Below are 27,852 nucleotides of genomic sequence, written 5' to 3'. Positions count from 1 at the left end.
TTTCTACAAATGAAAGGTCTGCTGCATTACTAATTTCAGAGGCTCCAGGTAGCTTCATTTAAGTAATTCAGGTAGGTTTTGGTCTACCCAATACTCAGAGTTCAGTAGTGAGCAAAGAGCAGCCTGACCCACAGGGTGGGGGAAGAAGCATCACCAGGGAAATGCATACCTTCTGAAAATTAACTCCTTGTGCCCAGGAGCAATTCTTGGGGTTTGGAACATCTTCCCAAAACAGTTTCTTCATTCTGAAATATTAGGTAAATTCTGGAGTTGGTACTGTTCTCATACATAATGCATTTTTGCCCTATCAGAAAAGGAATATGTGCAATTTTATTTATCTAGAATGCTATGACAAGGAAACAATCATTTCACATATTCTAGATGGTCAAAATTCAATAGAAAAATATCAAAGTGAAATACCATATGGCAGTTTTGTAAGTCATAAAATGTACAGGCAGTCTTTGCTGAGTAAGACCCCAACCCACATTCCACAAAACTCAGATGGATATATTTTTTTTTAATTGGCTTTATTTGTAATGACAATTAAATCTGGGACACACAGTGCTTCAAAGCACTTGACACTCATTAGCTTGTTCACAAAACACTGCAAAAGTAAGCAGTGTGTGGTACAGGCTGAAGTGCTATTTCCCAGTGAAAAAGAACAGCACTGATCATCACCTTACTTTGAGGACACCAGCCCTGAAAGGTCTGACTTTTACAAGGTAACAAGCCTGTGCACTTGAGACATTTAAATTCTTGGTCCTATATTCCAGAGTCCACTGCCTTTCAGTACATCTCAGAAGTACAAATGATAAAAATAATTCCTAGCTTTCCCCAGAAAGACGCTGGCCACCAGTTCTGCAGACATACAGCTAAGCTGCATCACCTTCTAAAGGCCTTCTGTGACTTTTATATAAAAATGAACTTACCTTTGGTGTGAAATCAGCAATGCTCCAAGCAACAAAACCAAGGTTGAAACAACTATTGGCAGAACCATATAGAGGCTAGCATTATTCTGATTTTCATATCCATCTGGAACTAAAAGGGATGCAGATAATGCAGGAAAAATAATTTGTCTGAAAAGTTTGTAAATGGGAAATAACAAACACTTATATAAACAGTAGAAGCAACAGCTTACGTCCCCCGTCCCCCTCTCCCTCCTCCCCCAGAAAAAGGCTTTATCAAGTTTTATTGCAGATCAATGAACTTTTACCTTGAGAACAAACAGACAAAAGGGAAGGAATTATTTTAAATCCTGAGGTGACTTCTCCATCTCTGGAGAAGGTCCCCAGTGCTCCCTTGTTATTGGAAAATGAAATCAGAGCACATAAGAGAATAGCCCATAATTGGAGAATGAAGAATCACAGAGACCTAGGATCTCAGCTATTAAGCCAGGTTGGTGGGAATTCAGTTGCCTCCCTCACTCAATTAACTTCACACAGTTTTCAAATTAAAACAACTGAAATCTCGAGCACTTTATAGATGTATTAAAATTACCCTATTACTGAGTTTCTTCTGATAAGCTACAGACTTCTTCCATTTATATTTAACTTTTACAATCAAGCTCCTATTTCATAAACAACATGGAGAAAAATGCTGTAAGTCACCTTTGGTAAATCGATCTGTCGCTTTGGATTTGCCAACTCCTCCAGCAAACACGGGGTACAGGCTGAAGTGGTACTTCTCAATTAGAATAAAGTGATCTGGAAAGAAGAAGTCAGCCTTTTGAATCAAAACTATTATCCTGCTATTAAACAATGACCTCCAGAGAGGCTCTGGTCACATATCAGAGTTCAGACCAGCCCAGAGGGGGCACAACAAAAGCCATCTTTTATAGATATGCACTTTAATATCAAAAGATTAAAACTAATAATCTTTACTGCATAATCTAGCATTATTTTTTTCCATGGAGTTAACGCTTTTATGCAACTATTACACAATTTTCTAAGATTAAAACCAAAAATGCAGATGGAATTAACACATATTAACTTACATAATTAGCTGGTATGGTCAGTATTCCAGAACTAATTTTATCGTATTGCCAAAAAATGAACATACACCTGAGCTTCATTCTTTGTCAACCTGGATTATGAATGCAACAGTCAGTCCTTTACAGTCAGTCCACTAATGATAATTAAAAATTGTTCTACTGTTCCTTACCATAAAAAATATAAATCAGAAACAGAGATGGGGGAAGGAATTTGAAAGCTCAGAAAAATGCTACACTCTTCTATTCAATAACAACATAACGCATTACATTTTCAAGTACACACTCACCATAAATATAATATTTGCTAGTATTCGGAGGAACTCGCACCCATTTCATCTCCTCTTCTTTGTTAAGGTTTTTCCATTCAATAACAAAAGATGTTATCACATATGTGTGAGGTGAAAGCGTCCAAGTCAAAATCACACAGGTGCTGTTCACTGGGTAAGCAATGAGTGACTGCACTGCATTCACTGACAAAACAAGGACAAAAAAGAGTGAATTACGTGAACTCTGACAGGTGAGATGAGACCTGGCTTAGCAGGAGAGGTGTATACTGTAAAATGTATGACAGTTTTGGATCTTCATTATTTACTACTTTAGTTTTTTGTTTGTTTAGTGTTTCTGTTTGTTTGTTTTTATCTTTATACAATAGAGCTTGATCCTTAGTTCACATAAACAAACTTAATTCTCTGTAAACCACGCTTCACTGGCTTCAACCAACTAATCCCAAACACTAAATAGAACAAGTTTCTTAACAAACATTAAACAAACAGCCTGGTTCTTACATGCACCTCCTTAATTATCAGTCCTTAGCTAAGAAATTATCAACAAATGGACTGTCAACATTTAGCTGGTAAAACACACACTGGGAGCCTGTAAGCTAAATCCCAATAAATCTCTCTAAGTAACATACCCAGATCACAGTCCAGGCAGACAAATGCTTCCCCTTACATCTGCTACCAAGTACAGGCTTTCCAGAACATCCTTATGCACAGTACCAGAAAGAATTTTACCTATAAAAATGCTTCTAAAATTGCATTGCAGCAGTAAAGTTCTATGAATAGACTGCAGTAACGTTTCCCACATTATACATTTGCATATGAATGTTACACAGTTGAAATTGTCAGAACCGATAGCCTTTATTTTATTAATAAAGCAGAATGCAGCTGAACCGATGAAAAGGCTGCCCAGGGAGAAAAGCCAAACCTCTGAGAACTATGCACTCTGGCACCCTGTCAGGTGAGCAGCCGGAGAAATTAGACCACATTTCATTTTGGAAACAACAAAACATTCCCTAGCAGGAATGCTGGGTGTTCCCAGGACAAAGAAGATGGAAGATCAGTTTTGCAGTATGATTTCATTTTTATTTGATCAATTACTTTAGATTCTGTCAGTGAAGGACAACTGTCAAGGACAACTTTTTTCCCCAATCTAAAGTTCATTACAATTTTCACGTGATAGAAATTTCATTTTTCAAATAGCTCTGCTGGTGAGATACAGAATCTGATTCCCATAATACAGATGAACACATCATGTTTTTTCTTTTAACAAAGGGATTTTTATTTCAAAGAAAGCTTTGCCCAAAAGCACCACAAGGATTCCTAACATATTCCACATCGCAAAATGGTAACCAACTGGTGTTCTTACCTGTGCTCAATTGCTGTGATAGAGTTAAATTAAAATTCCTTGAAGAAACTCCAATTGAATTCATGGCTAAAACAGTAATGGTATGTGTGCGTTCAGTCCATGGAAATAACCAGGTAGTGCCTTTATCGACATATTCTGACCACGTGGTGTTCTCTGATGTCTGATGCTTTATAATGTATCGGCTCACACTGCACAGTGAGTGATTCTTCATCAGTGGCTGCAACAAACATCAGCATTAATTGATTTCCCAGTCTTTGATTTCAAAAGGAAACATTATTTGGGCAAAAGGTGTTGGTTTTGAAGATTTTTAAGAAAACATGACCCAAGAAAGATATTTTAAAGACCATCTATTTTAGCAAAGACTCTGTAGTCCATTTAAAGACTTCTCTATCTGAAACCTGGCACCCTTACTTGCTATCTTTCCACTGAAGGGGGGGGGGAATACAAGGAAATAAAAAACTTTCAGACTCCTGTAACAGGTCACAATTTAATGTTAGCATTTTCCAGGACTGAAAAAAAAAAAAAAGATGACTGTTTGCACACCTAACATCGCAGCACATACAAACAGGAGTGGCCAGTCACTGATGTACTTTTTCCCCTCTATCCTGCGTTAACCTTTTAACACAGCTTTGCCCAGTTTACATGCCATTGCTGAGGTGTTTGAACAGGCAGCTGTCTAGGACTCAGTGGCACATCCTGCTCAGAGAACTTGGTTAGCAGAACTTGGCAGCCAAAGCGTGCAAGCACACTGCGTACCAAGTCCCATCTGCAGTGACCACCCCAGTTTGCCTCTCAGGGCTGGGAAGCACGTGCTTATCAGTTTTGTAATTCTACCAATGCTTTTGGGTCGTGCATCTTCCAAAATGAAAGACCAAAACCTAAGTGTTCTCACCTTCCACAGGAGGGTAACATTTTTCTGCCTCCTTGCTGGATCTTGAACAATAACTCTCCAAAACTCAGGGCCTTGTAAGGGAGCTGCAAGATGACAGTTTTGAAAGAACAGCGTCACATCTGAGTCTGAAACTGCACCAAGCATCAGAGCATGCTATGAAATCACACATACCTTTGATATCTCTCACAGCTGCATAAGCTGATCTGCTCCAGTTGCTCCAGTAACCTAAACCATCCAGTGCTCTGCAGCGGACCTGAACAACATACTCAACACAGAGTTTCTGAACCTTTATCATAGCAGATCTCGTCGGCAAATTTGAAACTTCATACAGCTGTAACAGAAGGAAAAATATTCAGAGTAAGAACAAAAGGTTGTTTAGGCATTTGTTACAATCAAAACTCCTGAAAATAAATCCAGTGAGAAGTAGCCTACTCAGTCACATTTATTTGCTAGATAATGCACGTGTTAGAACTGTGATTCACTGCACAAAACAAACTCCATAAAGCCTAGCTGACACCCTAAGTGACACTGCAACAATTCACACTTCAATGCAAATTTTCAGAAAACAGTACCTCCCATGTTAGTTCTTCCCTCTTCTCAGCATATTGAATCTGAAATTTTAGATCATCATTGGTAAACACAGGGTTTGTCCAGCTCACATTCAGCAGCCCATCATTTCTGGTGATTTCTGCTTTAATGTCAGAGGGAGGAAGTGGCTTCACTGGAAAATTGAAAGAAAAAAAAATACTAATAACTGCACTGACATTTCTCACTAAATCAAGTCATTGTGGTCTACCTTCTTCCTTCCTAAGGGTGGAAAGTAACACCACGGCCTCTACTACTCCACGTAAAGTTGGATCATGAAGCAAACACAACACTTCATCTGAGACTAATACAAAAGATGTAGCCCGCCACTAATAGGGTGCCCCAGTGTACAAAGTAGAAGCCTGTGTGACCCCAAAAGGCAGATCTTATAAAGGACATGGACAATTCAGGTTTATAGAAACATTAATGAAGATTTTACGTGAAGGTTTTATTTTCCAGAATTGTACAGTTTGTTAACAAAGCCAAGTTAGAATAAATTTGTTTTGACCACTGAGCTGGTGATGGAGGAAAAAAACAAGAAAAACTTGAAATAAGCTTTAAATCCTGGACAAGGCCAAAATGCATAGGTTTTGTTTTACTACAATACAGAGCATCCTTCATCCAATGTAGGTCAATTCCATTCATTGCTTTTTCCTTGGAGGGATGACTTGAGAAAACCAGCCTCCTGAAGGTCTGTGGGCTGCTGCAGCTGAAGGCCTGCACTTGCTAGCACTCCTCACTGGGCAGCATCACATAAAGCCGCTACCTCTCCCCAGAAGAAAACAGCCTACCAACCTCTTACACCCTGCAAAGCACATAAGTCCCTGACACAGTCTAACAGTACAGCCATCCAGGCAAATTCCAGGTTTTTTGGCAAATCTTCTGAGCAGCTAAAGTGCAGGATTTCCCCCACCAACCCTTACACCACTTTTATTTCTGAAGCTCAAGGCTCCAAACAATCCTCTTTGAACTAGACAGAAGCAACCCTGAAAACCACAAGGCCACTAAAATAGCAATAATCAAATGCTAAATCCCATATCCCACTTAGCTATAAATGCATTAAACTTCTCATTTCCTTCCCATAAATTTATTTTTTGCTCCCTCTATTTAAAATTTGAAATGAAAAGCATACTTTGGTTTAATTTATATGATGTGCACACTTCTCCCTCCCTGCCCCCCAAATAGATATATATTATTTTGCTTTATTACATGTAGCACTTTTGTGGTCTACCTAGAAGACAGAAGGAACTTATCTATTGCAAACACTAATTCTGGGTGGGAAACTGCGATTTCCTCTTTGGGGATGGATGTAGAACAATTTTTTTTTTGCAGAAGTCACACAAAGCCAAAGCTGCAATGTGTTCTCTCTGCATATGTTCACATTTGTGTCCAAAGCAATACACAGTCCAACGAATGCTCTGACTCACGGACCAGACAACAAGACTTGCTTTGCACATTTTGCAGTGTTTGAAAACACTCGAGCACTGTTTCTGCCTCTAGCTTTCACACACATTTAAGTGCTCCGTGTGTTGCAAAATAAACTTTGCAAAAGCAAGCAAGAACATAAACAGTTCCTGTGATTTTAAACAGGAATGAGCAGGCATGTAAGTAATTCACATGTAGCACTACGCTGCATCAAAGCACGGCCTCCAGAGAATCACAGTAGGGCTGAGGCTTTGCACCTCCCTTCAGTTATTTACAGATACTGAGATCCCCCGAGCCTTCTCTTTTTCAGGCTGAGCAGTCCCAGCTCTCTTGGGCTCTCCTCATAGGAGAAAACCTTAACCAGCTGAAGACGAGAAAAGTTAGCTAATCAAGAATCTTAAAAATGAGACTGATCTTTAAAATAATCTTTAAAATACTCTTTTTTTCTGTAGACGTCTTTGCAAAACACTTGAGGACAAACATGCAAAACTGAATGTTTCATAGGTACTAGCTGCAGCTACAGTCTGCTCCTGTGCCAAGCAAAATCTATGGAAATAACATTTAATCCAATGTTTTTTAGAAGATGACACTGAAACTCCTATGTTTTTATGTTCTTTCCACAATGTAATACATTTAAAATGCTAAGAAGTACTTTATCTATACCATATAAGGTATGAAATCCAAGGTCACAAGCAAAGAAAGACGTGCAGAAATCTTGACCTACCCACATCTGCTGGAACGACACAAGTTGGTGAGGACTCAAGTGTTCCTAGCGAGTGCTTAAACTCTATCCACAGGGTATATCCAGATAAAAGAAAAATAGGCTGAAATATGCACTCATAAGAATGATTCCTCTGTAAATGGCATTCTTTCACCTCTGATTCTGGAGGGATACTTGGAAAGTTAGGACAATAAATTTTGCTCCTTAAAAAGAGGGGAAAAAAAACGTTAAGTTAATACACTGCAACAACAGGCTGCTCATGGCATCAGTACAATAGAACTCAGAAGGCAATTAATACAGATGGTGTCACTGGAAACGTGCATTGCTTTTTTTTTTTTTCAATGATAAGTTCAAGATCCATCCAAACTAAGTCTGCACTGAATGCAGACTTAAAAGCTCTGGCTCTTCACCTGAAAAAACCAGCAGGATGTGGAAGCCTTTCCCCAGTGCAAAATCTTTTGATAACAGACTAACAACGTGAAGAGGTACAAAAAGAAAGGTACAGGCATCTCTAATACTCATGAATCATTTTACTGGAGTGTTTTTTCTTAACAAGGCAGACCTCCAGCTGGGCATAGTGCCTTTTCAAACACCACCTGATGGCCAGGGCAAAGTCGCCCAAACAGATCCACACAGGGAAGTCTCCAGGAGACTGAAATCCCAAAGGAGTATCAATGCCAGAGGGTGGTTTTAAATTCCCACATGTGGTCAGTATCACAACTGGCCACAGAAGAGGAGACCCGGGCTCTGCACAAAATGGCAGTGACACTTTATCTGAGCTGGGAAGGCAAGTTTCCAAATTTCTCCTAAGCTTGGGCAAGCTCAGACTCATGGTGAGAGTGGCCAGATCGGGTATTAGCTATTCAGCCGGACCACAAAAGTTAAGACTTAGCTGAATCCTTCCTCTTCCTGTCAACATAGCTAATACTGATTAAACAGTTGTCTGGTGCTTTGAAGGTTTCGTTTAGCATTCTGTTTTTCTAGGATGATCATTTCTGTGCTGTTAGTGTTGGCAGCACTGACTGTAGAGGAAGACGTAGTAACAAGCCAATGAAAACAAAACACCAACATGCAAAGCTAGCACACCACATTATTGCAGAGCATGGGATTTCATCTGTAAAATGTAATCACATCAGTAAGAAGAATAGCTGCATGCTCTTGGAAAATATGATGTGTCTGATGTCAACGCAAAGCATTTAATTTCTAACCTTTATCCCGAGGACTTGTCTATATCTAACCAACCACTCGCAACTCCAGTATATTTGTCCTTGTCTCCTATGATCAAGCTTGGACAATTTTATTTTTTTTAATGACTGTTTTAGCAGGTTTCAGGCTAGTAGACGTTCATTTTGTATTTTTGTTCACAATATGCAAGAGAATGCTATGCAAATGGTGATGCTGTTTTCATAGCTATAAACCTTTATAAGTCCTATCCTGAAACTTTTTGGTAGTCACTACATTCATGTGGGTTCCCCATGAATTTTAGTTATTTATTTATTTGATCTTTCAGACCTTAGTATTAACAAAGCAGAACCAGACACAAACACAACTCAGAAAAACCCCAAACAACCAAAACAAAGCAACCCAACAGACGGAAGGAAAAATCATATTAAATACTATCATTTGGCAAGCATTTTCAGTTCAGTTACTGTTCAGTGTTTCATCAGGCATGAACACTGCAGCAAACGGACAGGTTATCATGTAGCACTCAAAAAACACCAAGCCACCTTTTTTAGCTGAACCTGAACAATGAAGAAGTGAGAATAAAAACCATGGCAAGAGCAGCACAGTGTTTATTTCAGGCTCCCTGCCCAGCAGTGCACTCATTACATTCATATTTGTGAAGACAGTCAAAACAAAACCCACCTTACTAGTCAGTTAGTCACTAATCCTGCCCTAAAAGTCTCCACATGAAATCTCAACCATTTCAGTTATTGCTTTAGTCCACAAAATCCTGAGAAATATTCATCTCAGTACGATAATATTTCAAAAATTAAACCCACCTTCATTAGCAAAGACAGCTCAGCTTTCCAAAGGATTAGGCTCTGAGGGCTGGTTTAAGCTTATTTTGGCAAAACTTTTGCATAACTAGTCCAGCAAAGAGTCCAGTACAACAAAAGATTATTCCTCAGGACGGGCTGTCTGTCTGTCTTGTTTGTATAAATACTAGCATGATTTTAGGAAAACTCTCAAACTCAATGTATTAGTAACTCAAAGGGATTCTTTTTATTTCATGGTAAAGCAATACTTTCACAGGCACTAATTGAATGAATGAAGATGATTATATCACTGATTTAATAATCAATTTTGTCTTTTTTAAGCTTTTTTTTTTTTTTCTGCAACCCACTCCAGTTTTCTTGTGTGTCCAAAAGACAAAAAAAAAAAAATAAAGCTCTGGAAAAATAATGCCTCTGGAGTCCCAGCTGAGGAAAAATCCAGCTTACAGAAACTGTGCACATTTCATAATTATAACTACTCAGAATTCTTTGCTGTTAAAGTATTTCCAGGGTAGCACTTTCCAAACAAAGAGTGCATTTAAAGCTATACACACCTGTAGTATCTTAACTGCAAGGAACTCCCCACGAGCAAAGTGTTTGGGTTTGTGGACCATCTGCAAGTCATTTTAGTTAAGTACCCATCAGTTTCACATTTGATATTGATATTCACATCTAATTAAAAACACATTAAATGTTTATTAATAAAGATATACTTCTTTATACAGAAAACATGCATTACAAGTCATAACTACTTGATAAAAGCTCGGTAGAGTTTAAGACTGAAATATTCTAACCTTACTATTAAAATGCACCAAAATTATAATTTAAAATCATCTGGAATCTTACCTACTACATATAATTCAGCGTATCTATGATGACATTCCCTATTTTGATGACAACAGTACAATGCGTTATAGAAGAAATTTCCTCTAGGTTTTGTTGCTTTCAAGTTGAAAAGAGTAACTTTGCTTACGCGATCATTCACAAGCGTATACTGACTTTCTGGGATTTCTTCTGCTAAGTTCAGCCACCAAACAATCTTCCTTGACAATACGTTCTTGGTTTTGTTTTTATAGATGCAATGAAATGAAACATTAGAACCAACACTGGTCAGTATCTTAGAAGGGAAGTACAAGACTTCAGCTACAAGGAAGGAAAAAAGTCCATTGAGATTAGAATCAGAACAACAACAAAACATATATGTCAATAGAAAATTGTATTATCCAGTTGTATTTCTAAATCACCTACTTCTTCCAGCTTAATAATTATTAATCATTACAGGGCAGAGGAGCAGAAATAGGCCGTTGACTGTCTCCTTCTATAACTGATGTCTGTAAATTCTGATAAAAATAATCTTTAATATCGCTAGGCAAACAGGAATTAAGTGAGTAGAAAATCACTGGGGAGTAGAATGAAAAACAATGCACAGCAGCATAAGTGAAACAGAGAGTCATATGGGCTCCTGTAAATTAAATCATGGGAAACTAGATCAACACTGCTACTTCATACTGAGCCCACTTTTTTTTTAAGGCATCAGGTCCAACCAAATGAGTGTGTTTATCCACTTTTGAAAAATCATCTTATTTGAATGCTGCAAAAAGTACTTGGTACGTAGAAAAAGTTAGCTTCTGTAGCACAACTCAAAAGTGCATACACCACAGATTTTAAAATTGTAAAACTGTCCTGAGGTAGAAGTGAGAGAAGATCCAATTGAGTGAAGAGCAGTGTGTAGGTTTGAAAAAAAAAATCCACCTATCAGAACCCTGAAAGGATGTCGAAGGCGTATGCTAGCTGAACCATTTCTGTAATACTGGAACATGGGCTTTGAGAGATTTGCTATTCAGAAGCACAGAAAAATCAAGCTTTCCAATAGTTAGTAATCCTGCTCCTATTAAAGTCAGCAGGAGATTAAACTCTAAAAAATTGCTTTACAATCTGAACAACGTAGTTGATACCAAATGGTAGCAGTGATTCAATAAGCAATTCACCTAGGCATAAAGACACTGATTTTGCAAAGCACATACACATGCATAAGTTCAGCCTCCATCAGTCAAATACTTTGGGAAGCTGCATGTGTTATACACTGCCTGAAAATGAACAGCTTGTCAGAGACCCAAAGCCAGCATCAAACTCCTTAATTGGCCAAGTTTGCTTTTTGTAGTTCAGGAACCACCTCAGATATTTTCAGAACTTTTCCAAAACACAGACCCTCTTAGACAGCTGAGAAGACCTAAAATACTGCCATTGTCAGAGACTTTCTTATTAAATACAAAACAGAACATGAAACTAGTCAGCTGTACAAACATGGAACCGCTTGATTTCAGCATATGCTCTTCTGGCAGTCACGTGCACACCTGAATTCAAGGCAGCATTCCTGTTAACAACTACCAGCTGCGCTGCACACTCCACTGGTCTTCCTCTGGCTCATCCCAACATTGGCCATTGGGAAAATATGTCAATTTGAGCCTCCTGCAGTGAAGCAATTACTCTCTCTAGGCTGCATCAGGTTTATCACAATGGGGTTATTTTGCTGATGAGATGTATGTTTAATACAATTGCATATCCCAAACAGGATTACAAAAAATAAAGAAATCTAATGGTATCTACCTCTTTTACATACATATTTGTTTCTCAACACACTCAGAAACCTCTTCTGAAAATAAGAGTGTATGTGCACATGAGAGAGAACACTATTTTGCCTACAGCTACCAGGTGTACATCTAGGTACCAAAATGGATTACATTAAATCTACAAACCCTAATCTGTATTCTGCACTTTTACTTCAGCTACAGAGCCTCGTGCTAAACTAAAAGTTAGAGAAAGCATTAAGAGAAAAATTGTGGGTTTTTTTTGTTTGTTTTGTTTTTTAAAATCGAGTAGAATTTAAACACCACGGTCCTTTGAAATGGAAAAGCCCTTAGAAAAGCCCTTAGAAAAAGAGCTGCTGGGTCTGAACAGGTGCCTGGTGAGCAAGTAACAGGGCACATATGGAGGTGTCGTGAAGCTGACTGTGCAGTCGCCATGCATTAATCATTTCATGCAAATGTTATGGAAAGCAAAGAGTGGGAGCTCAGGTAAATTTATATCAGAAGCGAAGCAGCAGGTTAAACAGTTTCCAGAGGGATTTTCAGCCCAAATCATGCACATAATGTAGTGCATCTCCCTGGACACATGCTCACACATAGAGATTTCACAAAACAAACTGGAAAATCTATTGTATTCTGAAAGCCTACTTACTACTCAGGGTGACTGCACATGACCTACCTCCCAATTTCAGATTATATGGTGTGCTCCAGTCACTCCAGAACCCTGGACCATAATGATTCTTGCACCGCACTTGAGCGAAATTGGAGGAATCAAGCAGCAAATTGTCAATGGCCAGTGAGGTGTTTAAAGCAACTCGAACCACCTAGTGGATTATCAGGAGCCATTACTATTACGTAACGATTTAGGGAAAAGAAAGGGAAAGGCAGAGGGACAGAGCTGAGCTGACTCACCTGCCAGCCATTTGGACCTGCGTTTCCAGAGATGTTCACTTCGTACTGGAGGGGATACGGCATCAGCACGGGGTCAGACCAGCAGATCCTCACTTCACCTTTCTCTGTCATTTCTAGGTGCAGGTTCAGAGGAGGTTCAGGCTTTACTGCAGACAAATTAATTGACAAGTTTACAGCTAACCTCACTGCCTGTGACTGCTGGCTGTAAATGACCTACCAATTCTGGATTGTCTTTCATGCCTTTTCTTTAAGTTCGGTTTTCAAGAGTTGCTCTGCAGATAACGTGTGACAGAGCAATGTCATGTAATATTACTGGGAAGTGTACTCCCACAGCTGCCCTGGGGCTCACTGGAGTAGGAGCCTGCACCTAGTAATGCTGGACTAGATATGAAGTGGCCATTCTTTGATTTCTTTGCTCAAGTCACCTCATGCAGGTGGTATTACTGGAAACTCACTCAGTTTACTGAACAACTGCCATTATTTTCAGCACAAACGCAGTATACTAAATCAGAACTTATTTTTTATTACTAATCCAAATCCTCTATACCATCCCAATGCAATTAACTTACTCAAGACCAGCAGAAAATACTGATGTGGGTGGAGGCTCACAGCTTTTAAAACAAAAAAAAATATAACTTTTACATCACACTTCTGTGCGTCTTATTTTCCAAATAATTTTTAACTCAGCTAAATCTTGGCAGAGCACATACTAATATTATGCATTTTTCAAATATATTCCATTAAGCAGAACAATTTAATAATATCATTTTTAAACACTGGCAGGCTCGACTCTGAATTTTTATTTTTTTCCTGTGGCATTAGTTAAAAGCAACACGACATATATGCAACCTCTCATCTTCAAAACTATCTCACCCAGAGACTTTTAACTTGTTCTGTCTGCCAAGCACATCAGTCAGAAATAAGTTTACAAAAATTCTATTTTCCCCCCTCAGCTGACAGTCCCTACCTTTTTAAAATTTGCCAAGGTCTGTAATAACTGTGCATACTGGAGAGGAACACATATCAAATTCATTATGCCAGTAGGGTTTTCATTTGGTTAAATATTAGAGGACTTTTTTCAACTTTGAACATGCTGGAATTGTATGTGTAAGGAAGAAAGCATAAGAACAACAGAGCTGCTGGAGAGAAGAGAGATTCTTAACTGCAAAGTAACATCAGGTACAGGTTTTTTTCTTCCTCACTTTTTAATTTAAGTCCTCAGCAACACAGAAAGTTAACCTCCACCACTGCCCCAAACTCAGGCACAAAGACGCCCCAATTAGAAATAAAAGCTCAAGTATGTTGAAGGTTGTCTTTACTGGCTATGGTTTTGTACTAGAGCTTCAACATGAGTTAGACAGCTAAGAAATGTGTACGGCACCAGCCTGAACAACTGAGACAGCACCAGCAAATCTCTTCCTGTTCTGCCTGTACACTCCTTCTCCACAAAGACATCCCGCTCCCTACTAAATAAACGTTTAAAACGTATGTAATACTTACTGATATCTATGGGCTTGACTGCCATCAAAGGCGACCAAAGAGGTGTTACCCCAGTCACAATCTTCAGCCACATGATGTAAGTGTAGTTGAGTCTCGGAGATGGCACGCAGCATTCACACTTGCCGTACTCACTGCAGCCACACTGAGCAGCCACGGCAGCCCCTTTCAGAGAGCTCGTAGATACATCTCCCAGTGGCAGATCCGATCTAGAAGGTAAAACAAAAACAAAACAAAACAAAAAAAAAAGTTTGTTTGTTTGTTTTCTCAATGCTATTTCAATAGAGGAGGTTTGTCCTCTGGGTAAGGCTTATTTACAAAAAAACTGTAATGAGAAAAGTTAGAAAGACAGTAATTGTAACTAATTGTATTTGCTGCTTCTCCCTTTTTAAATGGTTTAAAGTAGTTACGATGATTTAATGAAAAGTATTCCTAAGGACTGACCTTAAAACAAACACATTACCATACTAAATGAGACCTGTAGTTCAGTCAGATTAGTTTCCAAATCCTGATGGCAACCATTACTAAATGCTCCTTGAGTACACAAAGTTAGTTACCCTACCCTGGACTAAATGCAGTTCTCTGCCACTCCCACAGAGTTTTCTTTTGAAATCCTACTTGTGGGGCACCAAAATAAAATCTAAACAAATGTAATGTTCCTTCTAGCTTCTGCTACCATTAAACATTATAAGTAATACAATAGCCAAAAACTCTTATCCCAGTGAAAACAGTATTTGAAGTAACAACAGGCTAAAGAACTCCATCATTCAGAATGTATTTAGTACTAAATTTCAACAACTTACATTATTCAAGAAAAAAAAAAAAAAAAAGACATCTGTGTTCTCCAGAATTATTAATTTTGTGCTGAAGTTTTCTAGAAACAAAATTTTTCATCTATTTACTGTATAAAGCAGGCACAACCAGAAGAAAAGCCAATGGCTCCATACCAGGCAGGTCTTCCATCCCCTTGTGTCACGAAACTACCAAGATCTCACTTCTGCACTGTAGGCTTCTCTGACACCTCGCTGCCTCCCCAGGCAGCTACACAAAGCAAAGGAAAAGCCTCAGCCACATTACCAGACACACTCCCAAGGGAAGATAGCCAGACACTGAGAAAGAAGATAATGATCTCTGCATTTGGGAGAACTGGCAAGACACAGGAACCATCTCACAACACTGAGTTTGGGATAAGATCAGTGGATGACAGCTTTCTGAGGGGCCCCCACATCACCTCATTCCAAATTGCTAAGCCAGGGCTAAACACATGAGTCTCGACTACAAGCAAAACAACAGAAAGCCAAAGTATTTTGGAGAACAGCCACAGCCAGGGATTGCACGAGCTGCCTGTCATCCCCAGTTTGGCTGCAGATGGATCCAGTCACAGAATAACCATTGTTCCCAAACTACAAATACTGACTGTAGGGGAGTTCATGCTTATACAGCCCTCAGAAGTTCAGGAGAGGTCAGTGTCTTCATTCAGTGGGGTGAGAGGAAGAACTCTGGATAAACTTAAAACAAAGCAACAGGCTGTTAAAAATGGAGTTTCCTATGAAACTTGCAGCACGCTGAGCTATAAATCCTGCTTCAGGAAGCACTTCACATCTCACAACGGTAGCCACATCCAACTTGTTGGGGAGGGGGGGAGGAAAGATAGAGGGCTTAGCAGATATACGAGTGCATATTGCTGTCCTCATTCAGTTTTACAGTGCTGGCTGGGGGAATCAGAGATTTGTCTTGGCACTGAGGGATGAACAAAAAAACAGACAGGTACTAAACACACAGACTTTTGTGAACGGATTCTAAGAGCCCACCTCTGACATTCAAGAGAAAACTAATGAACTGAAGTTAAGCTTTCAATAGTTTACAGAGAAGGGAAGGAAAACGTGCAAAGGTGATGTGAGATGTGACTAAGATGGAAACAAGTGGCTAAAGCACAAGACACAACAGGAGAAAAAAATATAATAATGCTTGGCCTGAGCCACAGATGTAATTAACACGGGCATATGTCCAACACCTGCTTTTCTTTTTTACTCTAAGCATCGTTTTCAGTTGTGCAGGGACAGTTCTTTTAGTCAACACATTAAGTGAAGGCCTCCCAGATGTTTTCACACATACTTCAGAGAGTGTTGATATTTTTGCTAAATTACTCTGTGGCCCTGTACTGAATTTTTAGACTTGAATGAAATGAAAATGACAAGCTGCAAAATATCTCTCCAGAAGTTTAAATTATTTCTTGCAACTGGAACATCTGACTGAAAACAAAGGGTCAGAATTGTTTTAGAAGAAATATAAGAAATACAACTCTTCTATTTTCAAGAAAGGTACAACAGTACATTTAGGTAGCTATGTTGAGGCCTGTGAGAAGTGAGATCACCACTGTAACACTGCTTTTGGTATTTCTCTATACAGTGCTTGTGCAAGTGCAATCTTTATGGACGAACTGATAGAGCAAGGCTGTCTGGTGTTCTAAGGATTTTCAATAAGTGTATATAAATTCATGTGAAATATAGCAGCTCTAGGTCAACACTTTGAACAAGCTGCCCCTTACCATCACAGAACACCTGATGGCTGCCTAGCTCATGAGATGCCAAGTCTCTAAGGAAAGGTTCGTATTCTCCAGCTAAAGAACACTCCACGTATAAATGATGTGCTCAACCGAGGCACCAGTCTTGAGGTAAATCGTGTGATTTATCCCTCAGAACCCAGAAGCCTAGGCCCAGAAGTCAAGCAGTGCCCCACAGGTACTGCAAACAGGGCAGAAACACGAGCACACCCGATGCATCACCATCCACCGAAAGGGCAAATTGTAGGCAGTGCTCAAAATTCAACCGGGAGCATTCATCTGTGCCACTGCAAAAGGATCCCTAAGGCTAAGTGATTTCAGTTAATGTAATTACCATCAAGGTTTGCAGCATTCCTAGAATACATACAACTGGAAAGATCATTCACTTTTGGGAGACAATTAACCTAATTCGTCTAATTATGTTTCAGAATAATCTTTCTCCTCCCAAAGACACACTGCTGGGGGAGGTAACAGGCTATCGTAGCACTATTTTGGACAGAACAAAACATTTCCTATTCAAAGTAACTTGGTATTATTACAAGCAGGCAAACTGTGGATGTGTAGAATAAAAAAGATACATCTTTAATCCTGAAAAACTCAAAATTGCTGAGGACTCAAACTTTGTGATGTTGATTCTTCTAGGTCATTATTTTCATACATTGCTTGTCTTATATGTGAGAATTCTGGCCTAAGCTCCAGACTCCCAGGGAGTAACACATGCCAGGAATGCATATTTTTAAATCTGGGAATGTTTTCAAGGTATTTTGGCTCATGCGAATAAAACGTTAAGGTATCAGCAAGCCAAGAGGGGAAGCTGTCACCTTCGTACGATCTGAAATGCTTTGCTAGCTGTTCCCCCAGAACACAGGAACCCTAAAAGAAAAACATTAATGTTAAGTTTGGGTAGTGAAACTTGTTCTCCAGTGTCAGGGACTGCACTGCATCTTGCCTTTTCAGCTAAAAGTAATCAAATACAGAAATGCCACAAGAACTCTAGGGAGCCTTTAGGGCCTCCTCTCATAAATCGCACGATACTTACTGAATTCCCTTCAAAATACAAAGAACCTTTTCATACCAGCTGGGACCTGAATCTGCTGTTCCACGGATGTCAGGCATACCCCAAAAAAATCAATATACAGATTACTACGCTAGGATTACTGACTGAGATTTTCCTACTGCAGCTGAGACTGAATGGAACAGAGGCAGATCTACTTCTCCCACAAACACACACGTAGCGGTACGCCACAAAGCAAAGTGAGGAACACTCAAAGTGGGAACCCACTCAAAATCTGGTTTCAGCTTCAACGCATGGTGCCAACTAAACAACCACACTTATTATCAATTAATAGTGTTGCTTCCTACACTGACTACAGATATAATTTGTGGTAAGTGATACCTGTCATCCAGTTCTGTATTTTAAACAGAAGTTGTCACCTGTAAATTCAGCATGGCCAACACTTTATACTTAGCTTGTTTCCTGAAGAAATTCAGTCTGCATGTTCACACTATTCCTTCCAACCTACCAATAATACAGGAGAAACAGCGTGGTTTTGGAAGTGTTATCAAATAGATTGGTTTAAAACCAAAACAGATGGGTTCTGTACCAAAGATGTGCCCACCCCCCAGTCGGGATGATTACCACGTACCACCGTTACAGGGAGTATTTACGCCAGTGACAACTATGCAGGTGGGTGCCGCTCAGCAGCACCAGTGTGATCACAGCAACATTTAATACAATGCCAAGTCACATAATTACTTTGAGAGAACATTATGGTCAAAAACATCAAAAATGCAGAACCAAGATCACAGCTTTAGAATTAAGTGTAACAGCAAAGGTATTTTAGCAAGTCAGTAGGGATTTCATTAAAGCATTTCAAGAAGCATGGTAAGAACAGAGGAGAGGGGCCCTCCAAGCTTATCGTTTCTCATTCAAAAATAGAACCACATGCTTTCCTCTGTACTGCCCTTGATTACTTTGAGATAAGGCAAGGTATAAACTGCATCACCAGCTTGTAAAGCTAATGCTACTAATGTGCTGCAAGCCTGGGAGACTAATGCTGATGTTTTTGAAAACGCTTTTGGATTTCTAATGCCAACAGTGAGAAATTTAAGTCTGTACTTACACAGCGTATAAAAGATTAACCTTCAAATCAGGTCTCAAGTGTAGCTTCAAAAACCGGAGGCTACAAACTAACAGATCCAGCTTGCCTTTAATCCAACATTCAATGTTCCAATTTGAATCTAAACAAAAGGAAGAGAGAAAACATTTCTCAACTATATGAAAAGCAAAAAACAACGGAAGAGCCAGAGTACAATTCCCTAAAAAAGAGACAAGTAACAGATACTCATGAAGGCAAGGCTGGACCCCACATACGCAAATGTGTATAAACAATCCTTTTTGAACTGGGGACCAGTATACAGCCTTAAACACAGAAAAGGTTAACCTCTTGTATGGTAACAGCCTGCTGCATTCTAATTAGAGAAGGAATATATTTTACAGAGCTATAGGGACAAGGCAACAAGGCAAAGTAAGAAATGAAGCTGCTGCTGCTTGAAGATTTTGCTGCTAACACGTACAGCCTCTGTGTGGCTGCACTGCATACACTCTGTTCACACATGCAGTTGTGTGGCATACACAACTGCAGCACATTTCATGTGGCAGTCTTTAAAAGAGATTTTTCTCCCATGGGACAACACTTGTAAAACAGAATTCTACTCTGCCTAAGTCAGCAGACAAACAGGTCCCTATGTTGCTCGCATAGCGTGGTTTACAGAGGGAGAAAGACAGTCTAGGAAAAGTAATTCCATCAAATCCACACACAGATATTTACTAAAAGGCATAGCAATCCAGTCAGTGAAGAAGTCCACAAAAAAAAAATTCGAACTCTTTTCCAAAACATCTAAACACCTGTGAAGATTTGGGCTTGCAAAATGTCCCACTGAGGACGTTCCATGGGCATCCTCATAAGCAGTGCTACATATTCAAAGGGAAAAAAATGGTTGTCTGTCTTTCTACAGAAATGCTGAATGAAATACGTGCTATTACCACTTTCTTTTGCCTTCCACTGCAGACTTCCAATATATTATACTACATTGTCTGCTCTGGATAAAAAATAATACCCATTAAAACAAACAACAAAAACCTACTAAAACAAAAACAAAAACAAAAACTTTTTTTGGGAGAACAAGTAACTTACCATGCCTTTGACTGAAAAACCTACCTCTTTCCTGAGAAGCAGAGATGCTGATTTCTGAAGGAATAAACATCCTTGGCTGCATGCTTGCTCTGTACAAAGAACAATCAATGTTGTTATCACTCCAAAGGCAACACAGAAAACTTTCTTCATTCATTAGCAAGGGAGGGTTGGTTTCAGCAGCTCCATGCTCTCTCATCAAACCAGACCAGCTCTCTACAACTCCAGCAGAGAAAGGACTCAAAATTGTCTCATTCAGCAACATACAGGGTAACGTAAAGTTCCTGGGAAGAATCTGATGGACCATACAATGGGCAACTGCCGCGTGAATGAAGTCTGCAAATAAAAAGACAAAGGAAAAGATACCAAAAATAAAGGTAAAAGTTTTTATCGCTTGACAATGAAAGGAGTGGCCGATGTTACACAGAAACACTTTCATTACAGAAGAAAAAAAAAAAAAAATCATTTCCAGGGGCTTATCTCCTCTGAGCTGGAAACAAAAATATTGAAAATCACACCCTCTGAACTGGTGTCACAACCGCCAAGTGTCAGCTTCCTCTCCCAGAGTCACTACAACAAACATTTTGTTTTCTCAACCTCTTCAAATAGGTCAAGATCAAGACTGTAGGGGAAGCATCACTTTGGGGTAAACTGGCTTCTATTCATTTAAAATACACCAAATCCTAATTCTAAATTAACACACTCTGCTGGAACATTTGCAGTTCAGCTCTTAATAACATGGTGCCATTACTGCAGCAAAAAATAATCCCATTGTAAATATAACACAGTCACATTGTAACTGTTAAATTTCACGGAACAGCATTACCAGAATATATGACTGGACGCAACTATGCAACGCCAGAGCATTATCTGGGAAATGAGATGTAGGAAAAAAATGGTCACAGAATCAATGATCTTTCCATCAGACTTAGATTCTTCAAAATAAAAGTGCTCCGACCACAGTCATAGCTCTTGTTAGCAAGCCATGGCTTGAATTGCACTAACAATGATTCTGAGAGTGATGAACGGATCGCTTTTGGAAATAGCTTACTGTAAAACACTGAATGAATGCCAAAGATTAAAGCTCCAGTTACAGAAAGGCATGAGTGTGATTTGTGCACTTCTTTGCTTTTAGCTTTTTGCTCAGTTAGGGCATAAATATTTTAAACCACTCATTAGATAGAAATTAATTCATACTCTGTGCCTTGCAACATCTAAAATAATAGTTAAAAAAAATCTCTATCACTGTTTGATTAATAGTGCATAGGTTAATAATGTAAAAATACAAAATGAAAGCTTTTTAAAAGTAGATGCACACTGCATTAAAAGCAGACACCACATCACTACGCAGCGCGTTGAAGTGCTTCGTTTTGTCTTTACACAGATTTTGTAATGCCAGGCTCCTGAGGGGTTCTGCTCTTTTCTCCTGTCTTGTTTAAAAGAGTTTGTGCCTCTGTAAATATCAGCTTCATTAGGCTCCCTGGCACCATATGGAGGATTCAGTTGACTGAACAGACTATTAGTCCAAAATACATGATTAAAAAAAAGAACAAATGAGTAAGTGACGTGACTGCCTACGAAGCAGGACAGTTAACCAATATACTGCCCAATTCACAGAGTCAATTGAGGGGTGCAAAGAGATTCCTGCCAAGTCACCTTTCTCCTAAAAAACATACTCTCCCCTCTCTTATCACACTATCAACACCACAGGATTAATTAGATACCGTAAATCAAAATGTATGCAGCTACTTGCCATTTCCGCAGACGTGTTTAAAAATAAAAGAGCCATAATGAATTACAACACAGAATGTTTGGCATAGGCTTGCTCTAGCTTTTAAATGCCTGCTATCACAGCATGCATTAAGAACACTTCCCTGCTCCAGACGGAACTGTTTCTCTGTGCCATGGACACATGGGAGGCCAACACACACAGATCTGCCTCTCAAGTGGCTCTGTATTTAAGTGCCTGGGTTAAGAGAGCTACAAAGATGCTAACCACGGGTATTTGCTTATTTGGACACAGAGATGGCCAGTCAATAGATGCACTGATTTTCTGTCATTGCAGGCCACACAACAGCTCTGAAGCCTAATGAAAACTCCCTGAAGCATTCAGGTTTTCTAATGAAAAGGTGCACAACATCTTTAGATTACATAAGGTATTTGAAAGAAGAATTTGTCATCAACACAATACTTGACACTGCATGTGCACTGCCTAACGATTTCTTCATCCTTCATAAAGATAAAAGATGCAGATTTTGAAACTAACTTCATTGGATTGTGGTATCTGCTTTCTCCATGAACATTATCATCAAGTCTTTAAGTAGTTCTTTTTTCAATCAAAACAATGAAAGGCAAAATACCATCTGTCCCTGGAGAGCATACACCAACATTGTTGTGGACATTTCCCAATTAGAACAACAGCTTATTACATTCATCAACATTTACAGTGAATTAAGCACTCTTTAACAGCATTGTGCACATGAAAGAAAATGTCAGCTACCAAAAACAAACAAAGCTCAAACTCAGAGTGACACCTTGGCTACATTGAACTGAGCAGAAACTTTGTGGTTCCAGTGAAACCTGGGTTTTTCCAACTGCTTTTGGACTTGTTAGGGTAACAGAACAAATTGCCTGTGAGTTTCTCATCTTCCCAAATTCTGACTGAGGCATTTATCTGAATACATTTTGACCCACCAGATATATTCTATTGATATATATCCTGATCTTACAGATCAACTGCGCTGCTTTTGGGGATAATGTACAAAGGCACAGCCCTGAGAGCATCAACATTTCAGCTCTGCACAACGATAAATCAGGACCTTTGCATATACCAGCTGCATGTTGTGATAAGATCCTAATGCAGTAATATGACTTGAAACACCACTGCAAACAGAAATGGCGAGTACTCTTCATTCTAAACCATTTCCAACAATCTTATTTTTAACACTGGTAACTTACCCAACAGCACAGCCGTGGTCAGAATGATTTGCCAGTACATCTTGTTTTGAAGAGCAAGAACTGATCTGAAAAACATATAGAAAATTAACTGAGAATGATAATTATCATCAGGGTTTCATTACGGTGCACTTCTTTTACTTTGGTCTCCACACCTTTGTAACAGAAAGCAACAACAAAATCAGAATGTCATTTGGGAATAAAACCCGTTAACACTGCTCAGCATATCAATTAAATATCAATGCAGCTTTTTTTTTTTTTACATCATTTGAACTACATAGTGCCTTATTCCTCCAGGCTGACTGTTGAACACTTTCTGGGTTTGGTAATCTGAAAGGCACTAGGAATTTAAACTATCAAAATGCCCAAAAGATACTCAAGTATCTCTTCCCCCAAGAAAAGAAAAAAAAAAGTACAGCATACACAAAAGCATACAAACATCAGTTTGGTGAAGACTTCACCAAACTTTACACTAATATTTAAATACTTTTCTTTCATTTGAGGTACTTCGTTCTTCTTGATTTTCATATTTTAGCCACACAAATTCTGTTGAAGTTCAAATATAAGCATTTTATACTTTAAAAAAAACACAACAGTTTGACAGGGTATATCAGAGCAAAACACACAGACTTTGGTTGCCTTTGTAGTTAACTAGAACTGGATGATCAGTAAAATGAGTCCAACGGAGAATGTTGTGGCGAGAACTAAGATTCAGGGAGCCCCTCCAAAGGCGTGCTCATTCCTTACATAATTTTGAGAACAATTTCCTCGAGACCATCGATGCTGCCAAGAGAGCTGGTGCCAACGTATGTAATCCCCTGGCTTTTCGGTTTGGGGCAGCATGCACTGCATCACGCGGCGCTGCACGAGGATACCTGGTCTCGGGAGCTGTGTGGAAGCAAATTGCCTTGGTGGTGGAGGAGCAGGAGAAGAAGCAGGGCACTCCCTGCTCGTCCTGCACAGGAGGTGAGAAATCCTCGCTGTCTCACCCCGGACAAAGTGCCAGAAAGCCACCACAGGGCAGAGGGGCACCTGCACACGGGAACTGGTGGCTGCTAATAAAGCCAAGGGGTTTGGCTGAGGAAAGGAAAGCTGCTCTGTGCCCAGACTCCACCCAGAACTATCCCTCCTCTCCCTTAAATCCTTGCCAGAGGCTACCAGGATCACACAGGGACCCTGACGCTGCTTTAAGCCCTGCCCATGGCTTAAAGAAAAGGCAATTTGATGGGCATAGCTGTCTACCTGCAGCAGCAGAGCTCTGAGCGGGGCAGCCACAGTATTTCTGTAGTGTTGTCTCCCTGCGAGCTCTCTTACACGAAAAGCCCTTGGAAATTCAGCAGGGCTGGAGCCAAGCCGTTCCTTCAGCACAGACTGTCCTCTTTCTGGTCTGAAAAATGAGTCAGTCCCATCCACTTTTCTCCCCATTCACCCAGGTTATAATCAGACTACATTTTAAGCTACATTTTGATCAATTAAAGAGGAAAGCTCAAGATTTCAAAGGCAGTGCTCCACAACCCCTACTTCGGAGGAAAATTTGCCTCTCAGCAGAGCTGTTACCAGGCCAGCCTTCCCTGTACATCTGCCATTAGCCAATTTCCTAATAAGTGAGCCATGAAGGCCAGCGGAATTAGACTAGCTACAGCCTCCTATTAAGCCTGCCATTTCACGAAGATACAGGCTGGGATTATTTCCAAAAGCCTATGATGAAAGTTACCTAGTTTTTTGAAAGTTTCTGACCGGAGGGGAAAAAAAAAAAAAAAAAAAGCTTTTAAAACAATTTACTTGGCATAAACATATGCCATTCCCATTATTAAATCTACGGTTTAATGAAAGCCAGTCCATTTTCCCCTTTTATAGGCGCAACAAGAATTAGCAGTTCGTAGCTCAACCACTTCTCAGTAGGAACTGGCAGAGAGCACTTCCATATGTTGTGCAAGGAAATCAGACATCCACACCAAAGGCTTATAGAGTTATTGGTATGTCATGGACATTACTGAAAATGTCTTTAGAGCTCTTACTGATCACAAGTAAAATATTTCCACCAACCAAAGCTCTAAATGGTCCATAAAGTCACGGCCCATCATTGGGTCTCCTGTTGTGAGATCCCATACCGAATGAAGCTAAAGCTGCCACCCAGGTACCTTGGCCCTTCTGTTCCTAGATATTTAAAGAAAAGAACCTCAATTCCAGCAGCCATTCGTACTCCACTGTACTATTTCAAAGCAGGACGTGCAGCATCAGTGAAACACTATCTCTCGCTTGTCCCCAGATGCAGGAAGGCAATACCTCCCACAGACTGAAGGGAAAGCAACCACAGATGCCCAGGACCACGGACACTTCAAAGAAGAAAGCTGTAGTTACGCAGTCTCCTGAAGATAACAGCATCTTCACTTCCTGCTGCCATATAAACATCCAGATAGAGCAATCAAAGAGATTCTGATATCAGCACCAATTTAACCATAATTAACAATATTTGGGCCAGAAGGCAAAAACGTAGCTCAGACCACTTCAAGATGATTTATTTTTCTCCTTCTATTGCATCGATGTAAGCAGATACCACAAAGCTGTTGCTTTTAACCTCTGGTCCCAAAAATACTCTCAAACAAAAAAAACAATGCTGAGCAGCATCAAGAAAGCAACACAAACTACAAGTCATCAGCACGAGCATCCCTCCTGGATGCTTTGCACAGGCACTGGGTAAAAAAGAGCTACCTGCAGGTAATGCCCAGGACACAACCGATGTCCTACTGGACTGGGCAGGAGTACCAAACACCTTTTGCAATGAGAATATTGAATTTACCATAAATCCAAACTGCACTGAAATAAAGATCCAAGTTTTACAAGAATCGCTAAAGGAACTGGAAGTTTAATAAAGGAACATTATGAAACCTTGTAACTACAGTTCTGTCCTGCAAAGAGTTAACACAACGAGGACAAATGGTTTTGTGCACAGTGGGGCAAGTCTCCACACAAATGGGAAGAACTGGGGCCTGCTTTAACACATTGGCCTTAAGATACTGCATCCTGGAACCACCAACTTTGGTGCTGCGTAGAAGATGACATTTTCCACTTTCTTACTGTCCCTCTCCATGCTCACAGATGTATAAAAAACTTTAGTTAAGGAGAGTTCAATGGGATTTTTATCAAGGCAGGAAAGCAAAACAGCAAATATGATAAGCAAGGAGCATGATAATGAAAATGAGGTCATCTGCTACAGGTCGGCTGAGAAGTCACACACTTCACTGGCACACTAGCATGGGAAACATCTTCAGCACAGCCTGAAACATGGCTGGTAATCCACAAACACCTGCTCAATGGGCTCAGAAAAACACACTGAGTGTTTGCCCTTGCCCTCTGAAACTGCCCTTTTCCTCATTTTTCCCCCCAACAGCTTCTTGTCTTGACAGCTTGCACTTCTGCGTGTCTGCCTCCTGCACCACACACACAAAACCAAACCACAAAGTTAATGTGGGAAGAGGACTGCCGTATGAGGCAGGTGTGAGCATCAGCCCAGCCTGGCCGTGAGCGAGCAGCGTGCCCTGACAGCTCTGATCTCACCCTGAAGCTCTCACCCAGCCTCACAGGAGCAGCGGGACGAGACGAGCAAACGCAGCGGGATCAGAGCCTCACGTAGCAGCGGTTTGTCAGCGAGCAGTCTCAAACCTACAGAGAGTTGCAGAAACTCAGCTGCCAGGATCACATATTTTCCCTCCAACAATGTACCCACACACATATACAGAGTCTGAAGGTTTTTTTTTTTTTCCTTTTTCTTACTCCCATCCTCCCAAAAAAAACAACAACAGCTGCTAGTTAATGGGAAACAGGAACATAATACCACGAGCATACAAACTGTCCCCGACTTTTGCAGGCTCTCTGCTACAGCTGTTTTTAACTATTCAGAAGCTCTCGATTATGCATACAAATATTTGAGCAGCAATGCCTCCATACAGCACCTCCTGGCCTGCTCTTTATGGGGTTTTCCATTCCTGTGGGGTTCTGACAACACACCGTGATTTGGGGTCAGCCCTCCCGAGCACGAATTTCTGTTGTCGTTTAGCATATGCAAGCAGCATAAATAAGGAGTTCAGAGCAAATGAAAAGTACAATAGCAATGAAAATTATCCGAAGTTTTATGCTTTCAGATCCCACCAGAGCTTTAACCAGGGCAGCAGGAGATGCCCACCTCCCCCCAGCAGACCCGCAGCAGCACCACCCTCGTCTCCAGAGGCAGCAAAAGAAATCCCTGCTGAGGTAAAAGGCTCCGGGTCTGCGAAACCCAACAGCACCACGTCCCAAAAACGCCCCAAACCCACCCCAAACACCCCCCGGAGCGGGTTCTCCTCTCTATGGGCTGCAGCTGCCCGCAGTTCGCGACACCAGAACCCTCCAGCACCCACCGCGGGCAGGATCCAGAGGCAGAGACCCCAAAAAACCTCAGCAGAGCCCCCAAAACACCTCAGCAGAGCCCCCAAAACACCCTGACAGAGCAGGGGGCTGCGGCTCGGCGCCCACCGCGGGCGGTTGCGGTCAGAGCCAGCGGCTGCCCCCGTGCGCTAATTACCCGTGCGGTAATTAACGGCGGGGTCCCCACACGCAGCCCGTCACCATACTCGCGATTTCAGCGCGGTTTCTCTCTCTTCAGGCGCTCACCCTCAGGAGGGAAAGAAGAAAAGGAGCAGAAAGGTCCGGCCGTGGGCACCGCGCCGCCCGCTCCCGTCACGAACCGCCCCGCGGCTGCCCCAAGCGCCCCGCTCCCGGACCTGCTCCGCTTCGCTCCCGGTCCCCTCACGGCCCCATACGGTCCTTCACGGTCCCATACGGTCCTTCACGGTCCCATACGCTCCCTCACAGCCCCATACTGTCCCTCACAACCCCGCTCGGGGCGCAGC

General features: G+C 40.6%; 1 protein-coding gene across 12 annotated transcripts in view; it reads right to left on the bottom strand.

Annotated features, from left to right (window-relative positions):
• Window positions 1-27,786, bottom strand: part of LEPR (leptin receptor) — a 36,742-nt gene extending 8,956 nt beyond the window's left edge. For 5 of the 12 annotated variants that reach the window (XR_014695515.1, XR_014695516.1, XR_014695517.1 and 2 more), the window contains exons 1-17: window positions 22,967-23,446; window positions 20,036-20,344; window positions 18,938-19,055; window positions 14,255-14,460; window positions 12,755-12,900; window positions 12,522-12,666; window positions 10,104-10,400; window positions 9,812-9,929; window positions 7,264-7,463; window positions 5,102-5,250; window positions 4,701-4,860; window positions 4,530-4,612; window positions 3,638-3,854; window positions 2,278-2,460; window positions 1,608-1,703; window positions 930-1,038; window positions 170-245 (exon numbers count right to left, since the gene is read on the bottom strand). Coding sequence is in view for 7 of the 12 variants with exons in the window: in XM_084527785.1 (XP_084383911.1) it covers window positions 170-245; window positions 930-1,038; window positions 1,608-1,703; window positions 2,278-2,460; window positions 3,638-3,854; window positions 4,530-4,612; window positions 4,701-4,860; window positions 5,102-5,250; window positions 7,264-7,463; window positions 9,812-9,929; window positions 10,104-10,400; window positions 12,522-12,666; window positions 12,755-12,900; window positions 14,255-14,460; window positions 18,938-19,055; window positions 20,036-20,344; window positions 22,967-23,042 (2,688 nt within the window). In the remaining 5 variants the exon portion in view is untranslated. Of the gene's footprint in view, window positions 1-169; window positions 246-929; window positions 1,039-1,607; window positions 1,704-2,277; window positions 2,461-3,637; window positions 3,855-4,529; window positions 4,613-4,700; window positions 4,861-5,101; window positions 5,251-7,263; window positions 7,464-9,811; window positions 9,930-10,103; window positions 10,401-12,521; window positions 12,667-12,754; window positions 12,901-14,254; window positions 14,461-18,937; window positions 19,056-20,035; window positions 20,345-22,966; window positions 23,448-27,524 lie in introns of those variants that run through there. The other 7 variants (XR_014695518.1, XR_014695519.1, XM_084527791.1 and 4 more) reach the window with 4 other exon arrangements.
• Window positions 27,787-27,852: the final 66 nt, after the last annotated feature.

Source organism: Aythya ferina, assembly GCF_964211825.1.
Source record: "Aythya ferina genome assembly, chromosome: 8".
NCBI classification, from domain to species: Eukaryota; Metazoa; Chordata; class Aves; order Anseriformes; family Anatidae; genus Aythya; species Aythya ferina.
Note: the sequence above shows the minus strand (reverse complement) of the source record. Positions and strands in the feature narration are given on the sequence as shown.